The sequence below is a fragment of the Ammospiza nelsoni genome, chromosome 1 (assembly GCF_027579445.1).
Source record: "Ammospiza nelsoni isolate bAmmNel1 chromosome 1, bAmmNel1.pri, whole genome shotgun sequence".
Classification (NCBI taxonomy): domain Eukaryota; kingdom Metazoa; phylum Chordata; class Aves; order Passeriformes; family Passerellidae; genus Ammospiza; species Ammospiza nelsoni.
This window is the reverse complement of record NC_080633.1, coordinates 92,484,736-92,504,146: the sequence shown is the minus strand read 5'-3', so window position 1 is coordinate 92,504,146 and position 19,411 is coordinate 92,484,736. Positions and strand designations below refer to the sequence as shown.

The window sequence follows — 19,411 nt, the reverse complement described above, 5'->3', positions numbered from 1 at the left end:
CATCTTCATTTTCAATATTTAAAGCAGTTGAGCACTTCAGCTCTGATCGAACAAAACAGTTAAGAACATAAGTATATAACTGAGAATTAAGCACGTGCATATTTTCAGTATTAGAGGCTTAATCTGTCATTTTGGTTCATGGTCTGTTAAACAGAAAAAAATATATTTGCAAGGGGAAACCACAATAACTGATAAAAGAATTTGGGTAAATATCCACTAGTAGGGAGAATATTTGGTTCTGTGGGTTTTTAAGGAAGAAATAAAGAAGAAAGAAATTATATTTTTGATTAACTGACTTCCCCTCTCCTGCTTCCTGATGTAGGACGCTTTTTCTCAGGAACCTTCAACATGTTTCTCTTCCCTAATCCTCTCACTTAGCCAACTCCTCAGCTAGATGCAACGCCTTCTTCCTCTCTTCCATCCACCCTGTTCCTCCTGTCATAACACTCCAGTTTCTTGTCCAACACCCTGGGTGCTGCCCATGACCTCCCTGCCCAGGTCCCAGGGCTGTCCCCTCCTCACTGCCCCCTTCCTCACAGCCACCCACTGCCCCTTGCCAAGGATCCAGTTCTGCTCCCTAATGGCCAGGAAGAGTTCCTGTTTTCACCCCATGTTTTCTTCTTTGCTTGAGGCCAGCAAGATTTTTACACTCTTCCCAGGCTGATGTCTCCAAGTTCTGTTATTCCTGTCCTTCCTGTCCTTACATTTGCCTCTTCCTCTTTCTTCAGCATTTACCTTGAACAAGCAATTTTAGTCTTTGCTCACTTCTGACTGAAGACCACTCCTTTTTCACTTGTTTTATCCTGTTCTCAGTCCCTTGATTCAGACTTAATAATGCACTCTTCCTTCTGATATTTTAATTTTCAAATCCCTTTTCTCTGAGGAACAGCTTTTCTCACCTGCCATTCTGCTACAGCTTTTCTGACACCCAGCCAATTGTCTCTCCACCTCACCTCACACACTGACCTTCAGCAGACTCTTCCTGCACTGACACACAGGGCTATTCCATTTCCTAGGAAAGCTCTCTGCTTTCATTACTCTCCTGCTGCCCTGTCCACTTTTGACTCCACACAGTGAATTGTGCACAGCTGGCTTGGTAGCAATGTGGCTGCAGTAATATGAACTTTAGCGTGAAATGAAAAATTTACTGAAAAGCAGGACAAACAGTCTGACGTTTCACCCAGTCTCATCTCCTTTCAATCAATGTCCTCTTCTTGGACAAAGACAGACAAAACTATGTCTTATTTTAAAGTCCTTGCCCCCCTCGGCCTAAATCTATTGCCTTTAGAGAAGTTGTTCACCCGCTGCATTTCTCACAAGTGCACCTTTATGTGACTCTGACTGTTCCCTGTCTTGACTTCACCTTTTTGGCAGTGTGCCTGCTTGGCTGAAAAGAGCCTTAATGAATTGAAAATACAAAAAGGGAGCACACAAGTGTAAATAAAGATAGGCAAGACAGGAGGAGAACAAAAGCATTGCCTGGGCACTCTGGCACAAAAACAGGAAGGCAAAAGCCCAGCTGGAGCTAGCAAGGGACATTAAGGTTAAAACGAAACTATTCTACCAGAATACTATTTGCAAGAGGAAGGTCAGGAGAGATGTGAGTCTGCTGATGAATGGGGAAGAGACAAGTAACAGGCATCAAAGAAGAGGCTGAACCACTCTGTGTCCTTTCTTACAGTCTTCATAGACAAAGCCTGCTCTGAGTCCCAGCAAATATCAACGCCATCCAGAACACACAGGGCCAGACAACAGCAAAGCAGCAACAAGTTAGAGACTACTCAGAGGAAACCAGGTATGTTCAGATCCACCAGGCCACGTTTCAACAAGGATCTCGCAGAGCTGACTGATGTGACCATGAAGCTGTTGTCAATCAGTTGTGAGAAATGAAGGTCAGAGGGCAAGCTCCCTGATGACAAGGAGAAAGCTAACATTATTCCCATCTTTATGGAAGGGCAAGCAATGCAATGAAGGGCATCCAGGGAATAATTAGTGGGTCAGCATCACCTCAGCCCCAGGTGAACATCCTCTCCTAATCCATCACTGAAGACAGGAGAGGATGACTAGCAAGAACAGCCAGCGTGGATTTTTCAAGGGAAAATCATGCTGGACTTTCTCACTCTCTTCCATGAAGAGTCCAAAGGAAAACCAATTAGTAATTAGACTTGTCATACTATCTCCCCTTTTAAGCCAAGGAAATATAGATGGGATGGATCCACTCGCTGCAAACAGACTGGACTACCGGGTTCCATGGCTTGACATGCCATAGGTGGCCAGGAACAGCAGGGACACGTGCCCTTGGATACCTTCATCCACAGCATGTGCTGAGACAGAGGTTACCATGGGCAAACACACAGGACACATCAGATTGCAAGGAAGGGCAGGAGTAGATGGATGGAACAGCCACTGTGTCCTCAGTTTCCCTACTGTCCAATGCCTGGAAAGGCTGCTTCCATAAACACAAAGGGGAAAAACAAAAAACCTGTATATTTTTAGCAGTGTTTTGAATTGACTCTCATGCTAAAGTGGAGAGGGTTCACACAGCTCTTTTAGAAACACAGCTCTTTTTCTCCTTGGGGTTTGTGCTCATAAGCCAAGCTGGCAGATGCAGAGCTTGTAAGCTCAGGTGATGAAGCAGACCCCAAGAGACAATGAGTTTCAGCAGGTTAAAAATCATTAATGTTTCTATTACTTGTTTGATTAGATGATTAAAATTTACCACCAAGTGTGTTTCCAGAGATGTGAACTCCGGAAAAGGGGATTCCTCTGAGATGAAAGGTTTATGTTTTGGTTTGTTTGGGGTTGTTTTGTTTTTGCCATTCAAAGTGAACTTAGTTGCTCTTCTTTTTTAACTGCCATGCTTTCTTGGATTAATCCTGTGGGGGTTTTTTCCCCTATAGCAGTGTCTTGTTTTCTTGCTCCTCCTAGAAAATACAAGAAATTTAATAGCTCTATGAGGTTTATGTATATTGTTGTTCTTGTGACTGCATTATCATTGACACTTAATGAAAATGCATTCCCCATATTTTGTTAGCTGAACATGCAACTGCTTTTAACTTGCAATAACTGCACAAGCCCATTAAGAGATGCTTCCCATTATGCTGCCATATTACTTTACAGATTTCACATTTTTTAGTGGAATAAAAAGTTTAATTGCTCCTCAATTTTGGGAACAACAGTGCTTAACATCTTGCATTAGATTCCTACCTCATCTTTTGCTGTTTCGCTCTGTGTCTATAAAACCTTTCTCGCAGTTAAAATTCCTTTTGTGCAGATAGATCCTGTCATGTGTAATGGCAGGAAAAATGGTAAATATATTTAGTGAAGTGTAACATGAAGAACAAGGCAAATTAAACAAGAAAATGAATCATAAGCAGTGCTTCTATGCTGGCTATACAAGGCTCCGAAAAACCGAACAAACTCTGACAGACTTCTTTATTCCACAAGATTTCTGCCCATTTTGCAGAAAGATAAATACTGAAATTTATTATTTCAATGTAGTGATGAAAATCTGTGGCATAAGGTGTATTTATGTCTGTAATGAGGTCTGTCCAAGCTAGGGAGACATTCAAATTTCACTAAGGGGTATGAGTTCATGGGGAAATACCGAGAAGACACTCAAAAGTTAATCCATATGTAAAATGCATATATGCACCTCTAGTCAAGCAGAGGTAAAAACGTTTTCCTAGAGGTTTTATCCTCCTATTTGGTTGACCTCTGGAGTTCACACTATCTCACCAGCTGGGCAGTGAAGCATTGGAATTCCTGTTCCAGGACCTTCTCCAGGTGCAGGAAAGGTACAGTTTGCAGGCAGCTTGCTGGTACCAACAGGGACAAGGACTCCTATCTCCTTGCAATCCCTTCCTGCTCTCCACTTCATGGTCTTGTCACATCTAGTACTTGTCACAGAATCACAAAATCACAGAATCACAAAATCACAGAATCACTTGGATTGGAAAAGGCCTCCAAGGTCATCAAGTCCAGTCTTTGTCCAATCTTCAGCTTGTCAGCTAAAGCTTGGTGCTAAGTGCCACGTCCAGTTATTTCTTGAACACCTCCTTGGATGGTGACACTAAGAACCAAGAAAAAACACTAATTCAAAAAATATCCACTATTTGCTGTACTAGGGTTCTCTGCTTTTTAGCTGGTGCTAAAGAGCCAGTTGAGAGCAGGGTGCACTGAAAGCTGAAGGAGGTGAAACCCTTGGCAAGGTCAATTTCCAATGCCCTCTCTCATAAAAGCATTCTTTGAAGAGGGATTTCTATCACATTCAAAAACCAAGACGAATTCGCTCCCCAAACTAAACTACAGTTTTCTCTTCCTGCTCTGCAAAGTTTTTCCAGTGTCATCTAATGATATTATTCAGTTGATGCTTCTAAGATACATGGAATAAATACTTGTTTCACTTCTATTATTTTCCCTTTCATAGCAAGAAATAAGACAGTCTTACTGACCCTGAGAAAAAAAAAAAAAGCTGTACAGAGCTTCTGTCGGATGAGTTGTGAAAGAATCTCAGAAACATGCCCATGAAAACAAGGATATTTAACTTATTGGAGAAAATTAGTTTGACACTTCAAAATGTTGGCATTTTCTAACTTCTAAACAGTGGAGGTCTTTGATTTTAATGCAACTTTCTAACGTTAAAACTGCAATAATACACAAAGCTGGGAACTGTATTTTTAGTTAATGGTATATAACATTTTCCATCATAAGATCAAGTTTTAAGTTGCTCATGGTGTGCAGGCTCATTGTTTTCATATAAAATTTCCAGCTGTGTAGTTTTTTAAGAACGAAGCTGGGGCACTCACAGTGTTTTGTTCAGTTGTTTGGGTTTTCTTTAAGTGACTAAATTGTAGCTATTGTATTATTGTGTTTGAGGAGGTTTGCATTCAGGAGCTGAGATATGAGGTGCAGTGAAGGAGGTATGAGTTGCCAGGCTCAGACCATTTTATTCTGCTATGTGAAAATACATCCAATCCACCTGAAGTGTTTAGCTGCTGTAAGAGGTTTATCTGTTAAGTGCCACCAGCAAAACTGGTCACAGGCTCCACCTTTCATGCACTCTTTTTTAATGATGTCCCAGGTGAACTCTGGCTCCAGCATTTTCAAAATCAGTGCTGGCAAACTTGTATGTCTGTCCTACCTGTCACATTCATATGGTCTCAGTGGTCTCCTTGCCCGAGAGCAGAAAACAGTCCGAGTACAAAGCTGAGCATGGGCTGTGAAGGAAACACACCTGGCAGGTACAGCACTGTGGAAAGAAGACCACAGGAATGCCAGAAGAGAGGGATCAAGAGTGGAAGAGGCACGGATGGATAAAAGACAGCCACTGGAAAACATGGGATCCCAGGCCTGAAGAGACAGCCCAGGGTTGCTATGCTAGGTCTTTTCTTTCTGATAAATGTGTGGAAAAATTCCATGTCTGCTTTTCAGGTGCCTAGTTGATAAAGAACTACTTCCAGTGGTATCCATTATGCCATTAATTCAAGTGAGAGGTCTGTGCCAGGATATAATGGTCTTAGCTTTTCTCACAGCCACTTAAAAATCAGTTCATCCTTAGAAATGTCTGTATTTTCCTTAGTTGATAGTGAGGAGGTTTGTTCTCTTTTTATTTTTTTTTTCCTGAAGAAACTTATGTTAAGCAAAGCCATACTAAAAGTGCAAATGAAGTGCTCAGAAACAAGAAAATTCCTGAATTAATGTTATTTGAGCAAATGTAATTTTTATGTTCTTGTGCAATGCTAGACAAGTTTCTGAAATCAGATTTTCCAGACATGTTCACTAATTGGGCATTTCTCATTGTCTGGATGCTTTTTTTCCCTCAAAGCAATTCAAGCAGGGATGCAATAATTCACAGCAGTGGAAGCTGTTCATTGAATATATCAAGTTCTATTTAAAATATCCAAGTATCCATATCCACTATTTCTCAAAAATCCAAGTTTTCACTCAGACTTAAAGTCTAACTAACACAAAAAAACCCCAAAAAAACTGTAAGCAGTTTTCAGATTAATCTGGCCCATGTTTAATTTTTAGAGGTGTTTTAAAACATATACAAAAAAGTTACTGATTATGTTGCCAAGGTGGGAAATTTCCAAATACAGAAATTTCAAGAGCAAAATCATTGTAAAAATCTTTACAATAATGTTCCTAATATATCTTCTCTGTAATATATTTCTAAACCATTTTTTTAATTCCATTGGTAAAACAGAGTTAAGAAAATAATGCATGGTGGGATCAATCAAAAATAAATGGGACATGGGTCTGAGTGCAGAAACAGTGACCAAGGAGGCCATGGCAGATGTCCCCCAGCCATGGAGATGACACACTGCCAGCATGACAGTCAGCATGGATGTCAGCTCTTTTGTGGGAATGTTCTATTTACAGGAACAGAAAGAAATAGCTATTTGCAAGTTGCAGAACTTTACTACACACAGGAAATGAAACACTGGCTTGCCTAAACATGAGTTATCCAACTAAAAAAAAAATTAAAGGCTGTTGCAGTTAATAGTGGTCTGAAAGAATTTAGTGCCAACACTGCATGTTCTAAAGCTACAGACATTAAAAAAAAAACCAACAGGAATACACTTCAAAACTTACTTAGAGGACAATGTACCACAGATCCTGCCAGTCTATATCAAAATTAAGAATTTATAATAACATCTTAAGTGGTTACTGATTTCAAAGAACTAAGTACCTTTTCACTTTTAGAATACTAAATAGAAGTTAATTCCAACAAGAGGGTACTCTCCATGTAAGAGATTAAAATGTAACAGTTAGATCTCATAGCTTTCAAATTAATATGAAAACCTCAGTTTCCTCTTGCACTTCACTCTCATTAAAAATCCTTCAGCAGGATTTTTAGGATAAACTAAAAAAATCATTGTGGTGCATTCTTACAATACACAAGCTTTAGTAAAATAATATTAGATTCCTATTTTGTATACAGAAAAAGGAAATAAATTAACTCATGGGTAATATCCCTGAAACATTAGCAGTATGAATGGTGCTGGAGCATAATTAGGTTTGCAGAAACTCTCTCCTCTGAACACCCATACACTATGCTATTTAGGTATAGTTTTGAAAACTGTAATTAAACAGTCAGAAAACCACTGGAAAAGAAACAAAATAACCAGCCACATAAAAGTCACAGGGAGAAAACAAACAAACAAGCCCCTGGTTGATCATTTAGGTTTCTTAATGAGTTCTGGTAATTCCAGTAAGTTACAGAAGCCAGGAAGAACCTGAGCAGGCAGCTCCCTTCCTTTCAAACTTTAACAACTCTATTACGCTTCAAAAAACCAAATCACTGCTCAGCTTACTGAAATAACATTTTTTCTCCTGTATGCATTCTTGTCAGATAAATCTACAGCTAATAATTCCTCTCTGCCAGCTCGTTTATCCATACTGAAACACCAGGAAAAACACAATTCCCAGAGCTCCTGCTAAGCCCCTTTGCCAGCCTGGAAAGATTTTCAGGGGCTGGGAGTTTATAGTCAGGCTACAGCATGGCATACACAGAGCAAGGAATGCTGTCCTGTTTCATCACCTCTGGCAGTGATGGCTGGCACAGGCTGGAAGAGCCACTGGGTTTGTGGAGAACTGGTGGAACTCCAGCTTGCTGGGAGCTGATGGCATCTCTGCAGCGGCAAGCTGGACAAAGCCACTGGACCTGAGTGGACCTGTGACACTCAGCATTTCAGAGCCAGAAACAAGCCTTTCCTAAGGGACAGGCAGAAGGCCACCTCTTTCTTCAATATATTCATCCATCCCTCCCTGTTCCCATCATGCCTCTTCCAGAGTCCGAAGCAGGTGGAAATTATTCACGGCTGCCGGCTGGGGATTCCCGCGGCAAATGTAACGCTGGATTAGAGAGCTCACGGGTTGTCCTCCTGGGGCCACTGCCAAAATATGCCCAGGGTCAGCTCACAGCTCTTGAGGGACACCTCCTAGTTGCTGTAAATTTAGCTGCCACTACCCAGTGAGCAGCAGAGGACCAAGGAACTTTGCCTTGTTGCTGTCATTCCGCCCTGGCCCAGGTGCTGCAAAAGGACATCTCGACTTTGCCAGGTGTTCAGACAGCTGGCCAAGTGAGCATGGAGCAGAACCTCGTCCTCCCCCCAGGCACGGCCAGTCAGGCCAGGGGGATGGGCTGAGGAGGGGCAGCAGACGTGTTATCATCCCTGCTCTGCACCCTCTCACTGCTGGGGCACTGGGAGACATTGTGCCGCTGCTAATCTTAATTTCATCTGTGTTTTCTCTTTGAATGCAGGGCCACAGCCATACTCACTTCACAGCCTCAGTCAGCTGTCTGTAACAGCACTCCCAAAATGGCAGAAAAAAAAAAATCAGCCAGCACAAATCTTGATATAAATATAGCAGGAAGAAAAAAAAACCCAACAAAACATAACAAGCTTACAGGTAAACATGTACATGACTGAATTCTGCCTTTTGTCTCACACCCACATATCTGAAATGGAATAAAAGGACAATTCAGTCCTGGGGTACACAAACACTGGCTGAGGTACAGTTCATGAGTAAACCCAGACTGAACTGGACGCAAACATGTCCGTGTAGCTTGCAGAAATGTAAGCAGTTGAGCCCATGACTTTGGTACAGCTCTGGCTGCAAGCCGATGGAATATCATTGTTTCTACACCTCCAATCTGTACAGCTGTGTCAAGCTAAAATTTACAGGTTCTTACTCCTTACTCTGAACAAAGAGAAATGTGATTTTCACAAAGACCATGATCTGGGAGCTCCCGTTGATTTTAATCAGTGGTTAGCAATTCTGGAAAAATCCTTAGTAGTGGGCTTTGCCCTACTGCTTAGGAAGTCGGACCATCAGCTCCCTTCCCCTGTTTGTAGAAATCTTTTTAAATAAATTATTCATGGAGAAATACTAAGAAATACTAAGAAAATGAAAGACAATTTGGATATTAGATTTGCCTGATCAACATGAGATTTTTGTTATGAGCTTTGTTAGCTGTTTATCAACCTACCAATCCTCACTCCCAAGGAAAAAAAAAAAAAAAACAAACCAAATCAGAAAATGCCAAAATTGGAGAACAATATGGCACAAAGGTCTCTGATCTCATTGACTCTTTTCAGAAATAAAAGCATTTACTCACAGAGGACACATAACAGCAGATTCTGGTTGCTTTCCACAGTAGAAAAGAGACAGGTTACAACCTATTTCTTTCAGTTATCTACAGTCACAGAAATGCATTGATCCCTTAGGCTGGAGAGGGGACCAAAAGAAGGATTTCCCATGGCAAGTGACCCCATACAAGCATGGCCAGACCCTGCTGCTGCCCTTCCTCCCCACAGAACAGCCTGTACCTCATGGCATTCCCCAAACAGCCTATCCTGCACATAATCCTTAGATTAAAAAAAAACAAAATTCAAACCCAACAGAAACACCTTAAAAGTGGAAAATGAGCACAGAAGCCACCTTTTCTTAGTCTTTTCTAGAGACTCAATGCTTCACAAGGAAAATCAGAGAAAAGTCATGAAGAGCTTTTGGTGGTAAAACTATTCTGATTTCTTGTAGCCTGAGTAACTGAAAGAGGCATGGGACACATTTTCAAGACTTTTAAAGAAAGATGTAATTATGCCATAAAGCCAGTATTGGTATCTTATAATCTTTCATTAAGTAATTCTGAATGCACTGTGGGGTGACTTTAAATAGAATAGAAATATCTATTCCCATAATACAGAATACTAGTAAGTAGCTCCTGTGACAGAAAAACCTATGTATTTGGGAAAGAACTGTGAAAACAGTGAAAAGCTTCACTTTTCCAAATTAACTCTGATCTCCAGATTTTGATGCTGAATTTTTGAGTCATTATGTTTCACTCAAATATAAGGGGCTTGGTATATAATACACCGCTTTAGATTACGTTTATCAAGTGTCTAACAAAGCAGGATGTTCATCTCTTTGTCTTCTGGATGAAGACTCTTTTATTATAGTGTAGTATCTTTTGTTTTAATGCTGCTCTGCAGTGGATTGCCAGCTCATTAATTTTTCTGCTATAACACCCAAATCCCTTTGCTGATCAGTGTGCTGAATGATTGATTCCCTGCTCCCAGACTAATTTTTTACATTGGACTGCATTTACCATCTGGTAGATAAATCACCCAAAACACTCAAATTCGGAGCCTGGTTCCAGTGATTCTCTTTGTTTGTTCAGTCAGCAGCATGAATATCACTTGCAAATGTGGAGATTGTGTTCTCTCACCTGGATAACTGTTCCATATTGCAGACACAGGTTTTAACAAAGAGCAGGAAAAAAAAAAGGAAAAAAAAGATATTTGTTCTTTGTGGTTTTTAGCCAAAATTTTTGTTTCATCCCTACCATAGCCACTTGCTTCTCACATGAAAAAGAGTCTTTCTTACAGCACAGAACCAGTTTTGCACATTACAAACACATTTAACCGTTTTCACAAAGACATCCTTTGTAGGTATAAACACCTGCACAAGTGAAGAAAAGGACATCCTTCGCAGTTAAAAGAGAGTAGAAATACAATGAAATAAATTGCCTTCCCAACCCCGTGTTTTATATGAGAAAACAATTCTATAACCTCAACAGGATCCTGCCTGTTTTATTTTCACTTTTATAACCTTGAAATGATACTTCCATAAAATTATACTTCCAATCAAGACAGCAAGAAAGAGCTCTGCCTCACAGAATTGTCTCTGCAAAATCCTGGGAGAGGTAAAGGATGAAGAAAAAACTCTGGGAGAGAGGTGGTGCTTCAGGAAAAGAACCATTCATCTGCCCACTGCACGTGGCAATGTCGCTCAGGGAGGGGACAGGACACCCCTTTCTTTAGTCTAAGGATCTTTTGCTGCTCTTTGCTGCTCAGGAAAACCCATTTGGCACAACACACTGACCTCTCTCTCTCCCAGAGGGATCAGGCAGAGGCGGCACACAATCAGAGTCAATACTAATTAGCAAAATGTAAACATTTCATTAGATCAATGCTTCCCTGAATTTTTAAAGCAACAAACTGCTATCCAGCCACAATTTTTTACCAAATTTTCGATGGAAATACCTGTGGAAAGCTCTGTTTTAGTTGTCTATACCAACCAGCTAAAGATTTTATAACTTGTTCTTGTGTTTTATGGACATCCTTAAGGACAAAAACTTGAATTTTCAAAAGCACTCATTCATTTTGAATGCCTAGACTATTCTGAACACTTTTGGCACATGCACGAACACCTTTAACTATCCCATCTCTCAAGCTTTTGTGTCGCTGTGGCTAAGAATCTTGTTCAGTTCAAAATTTCAGAGAAAATAGAGCCACTTCTGCAAATGATGTTTATCCAAACACTCATTCTTTGTAGTCATATGTGAAGTGTCTGTGAATAGGAAAGAAAGCAAGTAAATCTCTTGTGAGGTACAACAAACTCCTCCATACACTTCAGGCTTAAGCAACAGGACACTTTGTCACCCACTGCTGAAATATGTGTGTTTACAGGAGGTTTTCTATAGCCACAGAGCAGCAGATGTGACAGCACGTTTTCATGGAGGGCTGTGTCCCTTCTCCCTTCACCACCTGCAGGGCTCTCATCGGTTAAAAACCGAGACTGGTTAAAACACTTCCTAAAGCAGCATTTTTTGGTCAGCCACAGGTGAACCCTGACATGTGTCAGACTCCTGGAGCTGGGTAGGAACAGTGAGGGGTGAATCTGGGATAAAGCAGTTGGAGCCCCTACAGGTGTGCGTTTTGTGTTCCCTCAAACACACTGTGGTGATGAAGGGCAGATTAACCAGGGTTTGCACAGTTCCAACTCTCTGGCTTGCCTGACTGCCCCCATTCACCCCATCTGCTTCCACATGGATCCCATGAGACTCGTGGCAGGCACAGGAGATGCCCCAGGGCCTTTCCTACAGGAACACGGCTGTTGCCTGCCAGCAAGCCAGGCAACTGGAATGAGGCTGCCCACAGCTTTGACAGCCAGGCAGAGCCAGATTTCAGGAGGTTTTGGCCTCCAGACAAGACCTGAGAGGAACCATTTCGTGTCCTGAACACCCTTTTGTCTGTTTGTGGACATTGTACCTGCTCTCCTCCTTGGCTGCTCTCTCTGTCTATGCATCTTACAAAAGTACAGAGAGTTTTGCTCCCATTTAAGAGACATAGGAGCACACTGAGGTCTCAGCCTGATGGGAAAAGGTGGAGAAAACCCAGCACATACCAAGACAAGTCAGATGACTTCAGAAAAACTACTGACAGTTTTGTCTTGTTCCAGATTTTCTTCCCTTTAATTTTTACATGTTTTCCTGCTGGTCTTAATTAGCCCTCTTTTTGAACTATGCATGAGGATCCTGACAGCTTGAGCATAGTTACATAATGTGGGTGTTTCAAGACTGCAACTGCAACTAAATTTATTTTTATAATACGAAATCAAAAGAGAGGTATTACAGGGGTTTAATTTTATTCCAAACCAGATCCTTTAAACGCTGTTTCTGTAACACATAATCTATTATCAGAAAAGTCCTGCCTTTCAGTCCTTACAAATTGTCTACTGTAATGAGAATTTAAATTATCCTAAAATAAATCCAGATTTGCTAGTCAAACACTGCCTCCTCACAAACCACACTATGACACAAACCACACTACTGCCAGTGAGGCAGTTTTAGAGCAACGTAAAAGAAATTGAACACTGATATCAGTGTAACATTAAATTGCTCTCCTAAACGGAGAAATCCACATCAATAGATATGCAAATGCATGCAGAGCCTGATCTGTCTACCAGCTCCCAGCCAGCCAGGTCTGGGATGTAACCGGGTCAGTGAGAACTGAAGACTTTCAGGTACTCTTGTACGAAAGGCTTTCACTGGCATCTTGCTCCACAGAACACACAAGTTCCCTGGAAAGAGTCTTAAAGAGAAAAAATGACCTGGATTTTTTTCTCCTTTAAAATAAACAAACAAATAGTAAAAACATATGATCCATAAATCCTAGATACCTAATGGCTCAACTAATGGCACCACTAGATACTGTCCTAATAATACAAGATTAAATAATTCTGCTTTCACATCCCCCTGAAGCCATCTGTGAACTAAATTAGAACCAAAGATACATTGTAGCTGTTCATCAAGACAAATAAACAGATTTCAGGTTCTCCAGGAAACTTTAATTTCATCAGATCACAGTTTTGACTGCTGAGCTTACTCCTAATCAGATTTTTTCTGTAACTTCTTACCCTTTTGTAGGAGAAAAATATCATACAGAGAAGACCAAGAAATGGTTTCATAAAATTTATTATCAACTGATTTAGTGAAAAAAGCTCTTCCTTTCACACTTAGGAGTTCCACAAAATACAGCTCCACTCCTCACACTCTCTCTTTTTCTTCCTCTATTTCTCTATGTTTCTAAATCGTTAGAATTTCAAGATGATCTAGGAATAAACTACAGCAATTAGAGGGAATATTTAGTTTCCAGCATAGTATTTAATTATCATTTTCTTATAATCTAAAGCTCTTTTTGGGATAGAACATTTTTTTAGAGTACTTCTACAAAGAATATCCTTGGTCTTTGGTTCTGCTGAGCATTACAGTCAGTTTAGAAAAAGACAGACCTCCACCTCAGTAATACCAACACATCCCCTATCTCCACTCTTGTTCCACAGCACCTGTGAGCACTCAGTGAGGAGGATATGCAAGAGTGTTGAGTCAGAGGAACAGATCCTTTTTCAACATTCCTGATGCTCAGCATTCTTCCTTCCACAAATGTTACAGGTACTGTTATCCAGGGAACTATTGCCACTGTCTGCTTTGGGGACACTCCCCAAAGTCTGACCACAGCCTGGGAAAGGCACAAGGGCTTTCAGCTGATGGATCAATGGTGGAATGGAATGATCTCTTTCCAGGAAAAGGGTACAGACTCCTGTCAATATCAGTCAGATTCTCTGCATTTGTACCTCTCTATCCAAAGTTCTTGGCCACAGCTTCTTTTTTTTCTAATCCAAGTAAATATCAACTCTCCCCTTTATCCAGTCTACTGTCAACTCCAGAAGAAAACTGACAAGATATAAGTATAAAATATTTATCCCTACATCAACAGGAAGAAAAGGACCAGACTTCTTGTTTTCCCCTTAATAGGAATTATCTGAGAGATCTTGGTACAGGAAGAATGCTTCCTTAGCATTATTTTCCACAACAAACACAGCTTCTTTATTCCTCTTTTCAAAAAACCAATAAAGAAATTGGATTCAATCCAATCCCCTCAGTCAAGCCTCAATTGCTCCATCACACTACCAGTTCCCACTAGTGACTATGATGGAGTGACACCTGTTACAAGATGATTTTCTGCTATTCTGACACTTTCAATTCTACTTTAATTACCTTTTGGCTCTTTAATCAGCATAAGAATCTGTATTGCAAGGACATTTCATGTCTAGGCAATTACACTAAAGGGAAACAAATATATGCATGCTACTGTCCGAGTTTTAATTTCTCTTTTTAATAATTGCTTTTACTTTTTACATGTAGTTGATTTATATTCATGCCTTATGATAGTTTCTCAAAGTGGCACGTAACCTGACTGAGTTTAGATCATTTACTTCAGAAGTTCAATTGGCACAAACACATATCACATTTTATCTGGCCTGACTGTTATAATTCATTTTCAGGAACATAACTCACAGTATCTCAGATAAAATAACAAATTATTCCTGTCTACCATTTCAGATCAAGTGGAACTATGCAAACACAAAACAACATGTAACTCTTAAAATACGATAATTTACCTGAACCTGTACCTCTCTTACATCCCCTGCTCTTAATGTTCTCACCAACATGGCTGCATATCTTTAGCACAAATTGGTTTTGCTCTGTGTAACTTAGAATGATATAGCAAACAAAACCCCTCATCCACTTAATTTGAGCAAAAAGCACAAAGGATATGTCTGTTCTAGCTGATAAGCACAGATGAAAGCCAGTCTTGAGGCCACATCTCATTCTGGTTCACAGAGCCCCCACTGAGCCCAGGCAGAAACCACGGCTGAGCTCCAGAGACCAGCAGTGCCTGAGGTTTATATCCTCCAAAATCCACGGCCACATCTGCCACGTGGACTGGGCCAAGGGAGCTACATGCTTGTGTTCACTCTCCCTTGTTACAGCAGGGACAGCCTGGATCCAGGCTCCAGACAACACAATAGTTTGGAGTGAGAAATAGTGCACATAAAACTCATTTTGGCCAACTCACTAATTATCTTAAGACTTCACCTCAAGTGTAGACATAGGAGATAGGAGTAGATTTAGACCTCATCTTCTCCTGAGGAAAAACAGCTACAACAGCACCATAATAGGTGTCCATCAATAGTAAACCTGGGGGATTCCTGCTACGGGATCTGGGGGACAGACATGAAGGCATCCAAGAAAGTAATGGAAACAAATGCACCATATCTCATTTAAACAGGATCTCATCTTGCTCATTCAATCCTCAATAATCTGTCTTGAAACAACTTTACTTTTACTCACTTCACTCAGAGAGATCTTAAAAAGAGCAGGGGCAGCACACAGTCTGTGAGACTCATAGGTGGGGCATGGAATCAACCCTAGCAAGTCAATTTTATCACACGAGGGAGCAGCACACTGAAAGGCTCACAACACAAGCATCTCCCTGTTAATTAAAATCCCAGGTGCACACACCCACACCGTGCACTGAGCAGTGTCTCTCTCTATGTACCTTCCACCCACATCTGCAGCGTTTGGCCAGCTATGATCCATCTGCAACCCCTGTGGCTGCACAGGTGACCGGAGCACATCTCACACCAGAGACTCAGCCAGGCTAACACTGAAACTGGCGATGTCCACACACAGTTTGTGTCTCCAGAGAGCACCATTGCATTAGGAGCTCAGGAAGGAACTACACCTTGTGCTTACCTTCACACATGGGATGCCCAATAACCCCCTGTAGTTCACAGCCCCTCACTAAGGACACAGCTACCCCAGAGCCCGAGCCCAGCATCACACCACCAGCATTTGGACAGGCAGGGAGTATTGGGAATGTTAGGGAAGAAGACTACAGGCAGCACTGGGAATAATATAACATCTCCAAAACACCAGCCTAGTACTGTCTTCTCCAGAAAGAAATACCTATTTTGTTTATACCCCATTCAGGGTAAAACAGGGATATTTTATTTCATTAGCTTAGGAAAGTATGGATTGACAGATGAGCAAACACACACAAGCCCACATTGTCAATTAACTCCAGATACGTCTTAATTCTCTGTTTCCTGCTCTAATCACTTTATCAAATGTTCTTCCTTTGGCCAGGGATGATGCAATTATATCATAATTTAACAAAAGGCCAAGCTGCAATGCATGTGCCAAAGCAGCAGAATCAAGGCTGAAAAAGCCATCTTAATGTTCATGTTGTCTCCCTGTGTCCTCCACCTTGTAATGTTCTTTTGTTACAGCAAACTCTTTCTTAAGCAGCATATTCTGTAGCAATAAAGGAGAGGGCTTCAGCATTTCTGAAAAGAAATAACAAATAAATAAAGCTATACAGTCTAACAATGATAAAATGTTACCAGCCCAGGAACGTCTCAAGAAGTGCAAAAAACCTGTTAGGGCAGCAGGTCAAACTGATGCACATATTAAACTTGCAAAACAGCAGAAGAAAGGAGAAGCATTTCGCTTCTTTGCATATGGAAAGCAATTTAGAGAGTCCAGTCATATGGAGAAGTAGTAGCATTCTCAAGTTTACCCTTCAGTATAAACAGCAATGTACATCGTAGCAGTCCACTGAGAAGGGTGCTAATGCCAACAGCTGGTCCCACGTGTAAATACAGGAAACTCATCTTTTTCAGGGAGTAGCTCCTTCAGTAAAAGTTAATGAAGCTGTGCAAAGGTAAGTGAGGGGAAAATCTGACCCAGATACGGTGTGTTGATGTTAGTTCTTTCAAAACAAAGTTGAGTACTGAAACCCTGCCATTTTGCATGAAACAGTTAACACACAGCAGAATCTGACTACTGCATTTAAAACAAAATTTTCCTTCCATATTTTTGGAGTTACCCTGAAAAGAGTGCCTGCCACAAATATGTATATAGCACATACATTTGCTTGTGCCTATTTTTAGTAGAACCAAATCATGCTGAATGCCTTCAATATAGCACACAGTTTTCTAATTCCAGGCTGGAAAGCCCTCTTTCTGTGGCTGTTTCTAAATAATGATATCCCTGTGTTCCACATCATCTTGGAAACTTCCTCATACATTTCAGCAGCCTTCCATATTTAATCTCACTGATTTATGCTCATGCCATGGTCTAATGACCCATATGTCTCTGATGGGTAAGCCGCTAACGCCAGTGACACATTAACCTATTAACCTCTCTTTAAAAATAACCATCATATTCCTACAAACAGAACGAAAAGTCAGCCGGCAGCAGCAAAATAGCAGCATTGTGGTACTGTCACACAGTAACACAGTGTACATCTAAACTGGGTAAAATGAAGAGGAGCATTTCAAGAATGTGTAGCAGATTTATTGTATTGCAAGACCGTTTTGCCACAGTTTGCTGGTCTGCGAATTTGATAGCCTGCTTTAGCAGCATTATCCGTATTGTAAAATGTAATTGGCAGGAAGATCGCTCTTCCGTGCACTCATTTCTTGAAATCTCTGGTACAGTTTGGGCACCTTATCCTGGAAGGCACCGAGAGTTCCTCCCAACGTGTAAATTGCCTTCCAATCCCGCTGAAGACAATGGGAGCGGAGGCGCTCCGCGCACAGGGCGAGAAACCTTCATCACCTTGGAGAAGGCACTTTGTACAGCTCTCGCTGGCGATTCGTGCAGTGAAATAAACCTATCATTTCAAAAGGCAAGAGGAGGCTCCACAGCCATTTTTCAGAGAAAAAAAAAATAAATTCCTTTTTCTAAATAGTAGTTTTAGAAGACAAACAAATCTTTCTTAAAACCTGTAAACTTTATATTGTATGTATTTACTTTATTCTACTTCAAAACCATCTTATCCCTCAAGATCTAAGAAAACATGCTGCTGTCATGACAAACCACACTGCAACCTTACAATACCAGCACATAATTATGTATATTATGTATGTCATGCAACCAAAGCAGGAACAAAACCAAGAAAGCTCATTCTGAGCACATCGCGGGGTATTTTCCTGCCTACACCTCACCCAGAGTGAATCTCTACGACAGCCGGCAGACGGACGGGCGGAGAGGCTACTCCGTGGCCGGGCTGCTCACAGCGAGAGTGAGCCCTGAGAAAGAGCCCGTGTGAGCCATCGGGGCTGCTCTCCCGGCTGCCACCCGGCTGGCACCCGCTGCTAGCGGCAGGACGGGCCCGGGGCAGCGGCAGGGCAGGGCGGAGGAGGGGCGGGATGGGGCACCCGGGGCGGCCGGCGCGCACCTGCCGGCACCGCGGCGGGGGACACAGCAGCGGGGAGCAACAAAAGCCGGGAGGCGGCGGCAAAGCCCTTCCCTTCGCCGGGAGACCTCGGAGCGGGGCTCCCCGCAGAGGGGCATCTCCCGGCCGGCCGGGCAGCCGGCTCGCCGCACCCGGGGCCGGGGCGGGCGCCGCTCCTTTGTTTTCCGCCGCCCGCAGCGGCACGGCGGGCCGGGCCGGGCCGGGCCGGGCCGGGCCGGGCGGAGCAGAGGGGCCGCGCTCAGCCCTCCCTCCACGTGCACGCGTGGGCTGCCCGCAGGGGTGGGCGCGGGCGGGAGCCGGCGGGGCATTACCTGAGCAGTTGATGCCTTTCCCCTTGCCGCCGCCCTGGCACTCGGAGCCGGGCAGGGGATGGGAGGCGCGGCCGGCGGGCAGCGCGGAGAGGGCGAACACCAGGAGGGCCGAGGTGTAGCAGAGCGCCAGCGGGGGTCCCGCCCGCAGCAGCGGCCGGGCGGCGGCCGGGCTGTCTCCCAGCATGGCGAGGGGCGGCCGAGGAGCAGCGGGATGGCGGCGGCAGGCCAGCAGCATCAACCGGAGCCCGCGGCGCCGCCCGGGCGGGACCCTCCTTTCTCCGCCGCGCCGGAGCGCACCTTCAGCATCCCCGCCGCAGCGGCCGCACGGACCCGCTGCTGCTGCTGCTGCTGCTGCTACCGCCGGGGCGCGGGCAGGGCTGTCCCCGCCGCGGCCGCGCTCCGTCCGCGCCCGTCCGCCCCGCGGAGCCGCCGCCTCGCCCCGGCCGCGCTCCTTTGTGCGCGGCGCCCGGCAGCGCCGCCGCTCCGCCTGCAACAAAGGGAGCGGAGCCGAGAGGCTGCTGCCGCCGCCGCCGCCGCCGCGGAGGGGGAGGAGGAGGAGGGAGAGAGAGAGCGAGAGATGGGGGAGGAAGCACACGTGATAGCAGCCCCCTCCCCCGGGACCGGAGGGGAGGTGAGGGGCTTCTCCTCGCTCGGCGGGCAGGGCGAGCGGCGGCGGCAGCGCCCGCCCTCACGGCGGGG

General features: G+C 43.3%; 1 protein-coding gene across 1 annotated transcript in view; it reads right to left on the bottom strand.

The window, feature by feature from the left end:
• The window catches only part of TMEFF1 (transmembrane protein with EGF like and two follistatin like domains 1), a 114,271-nt gene extending 95,324 nt beyond the window's left edge, over positions 1-18,947 (bottom strand). Inside the window, exon 1 of the mRNA XM_059476968.1 lies at positions 18,713-18,947. Within this exon, the coding sequence (XP_059332951.1) occupies positions 18,713-18,947 (235 nt within the window). The remainder of the gene's footprint in view (positions 1-18,712) is intronic.
• Positions 18,948-19,411: the final 464 nt, after the last annotated feature.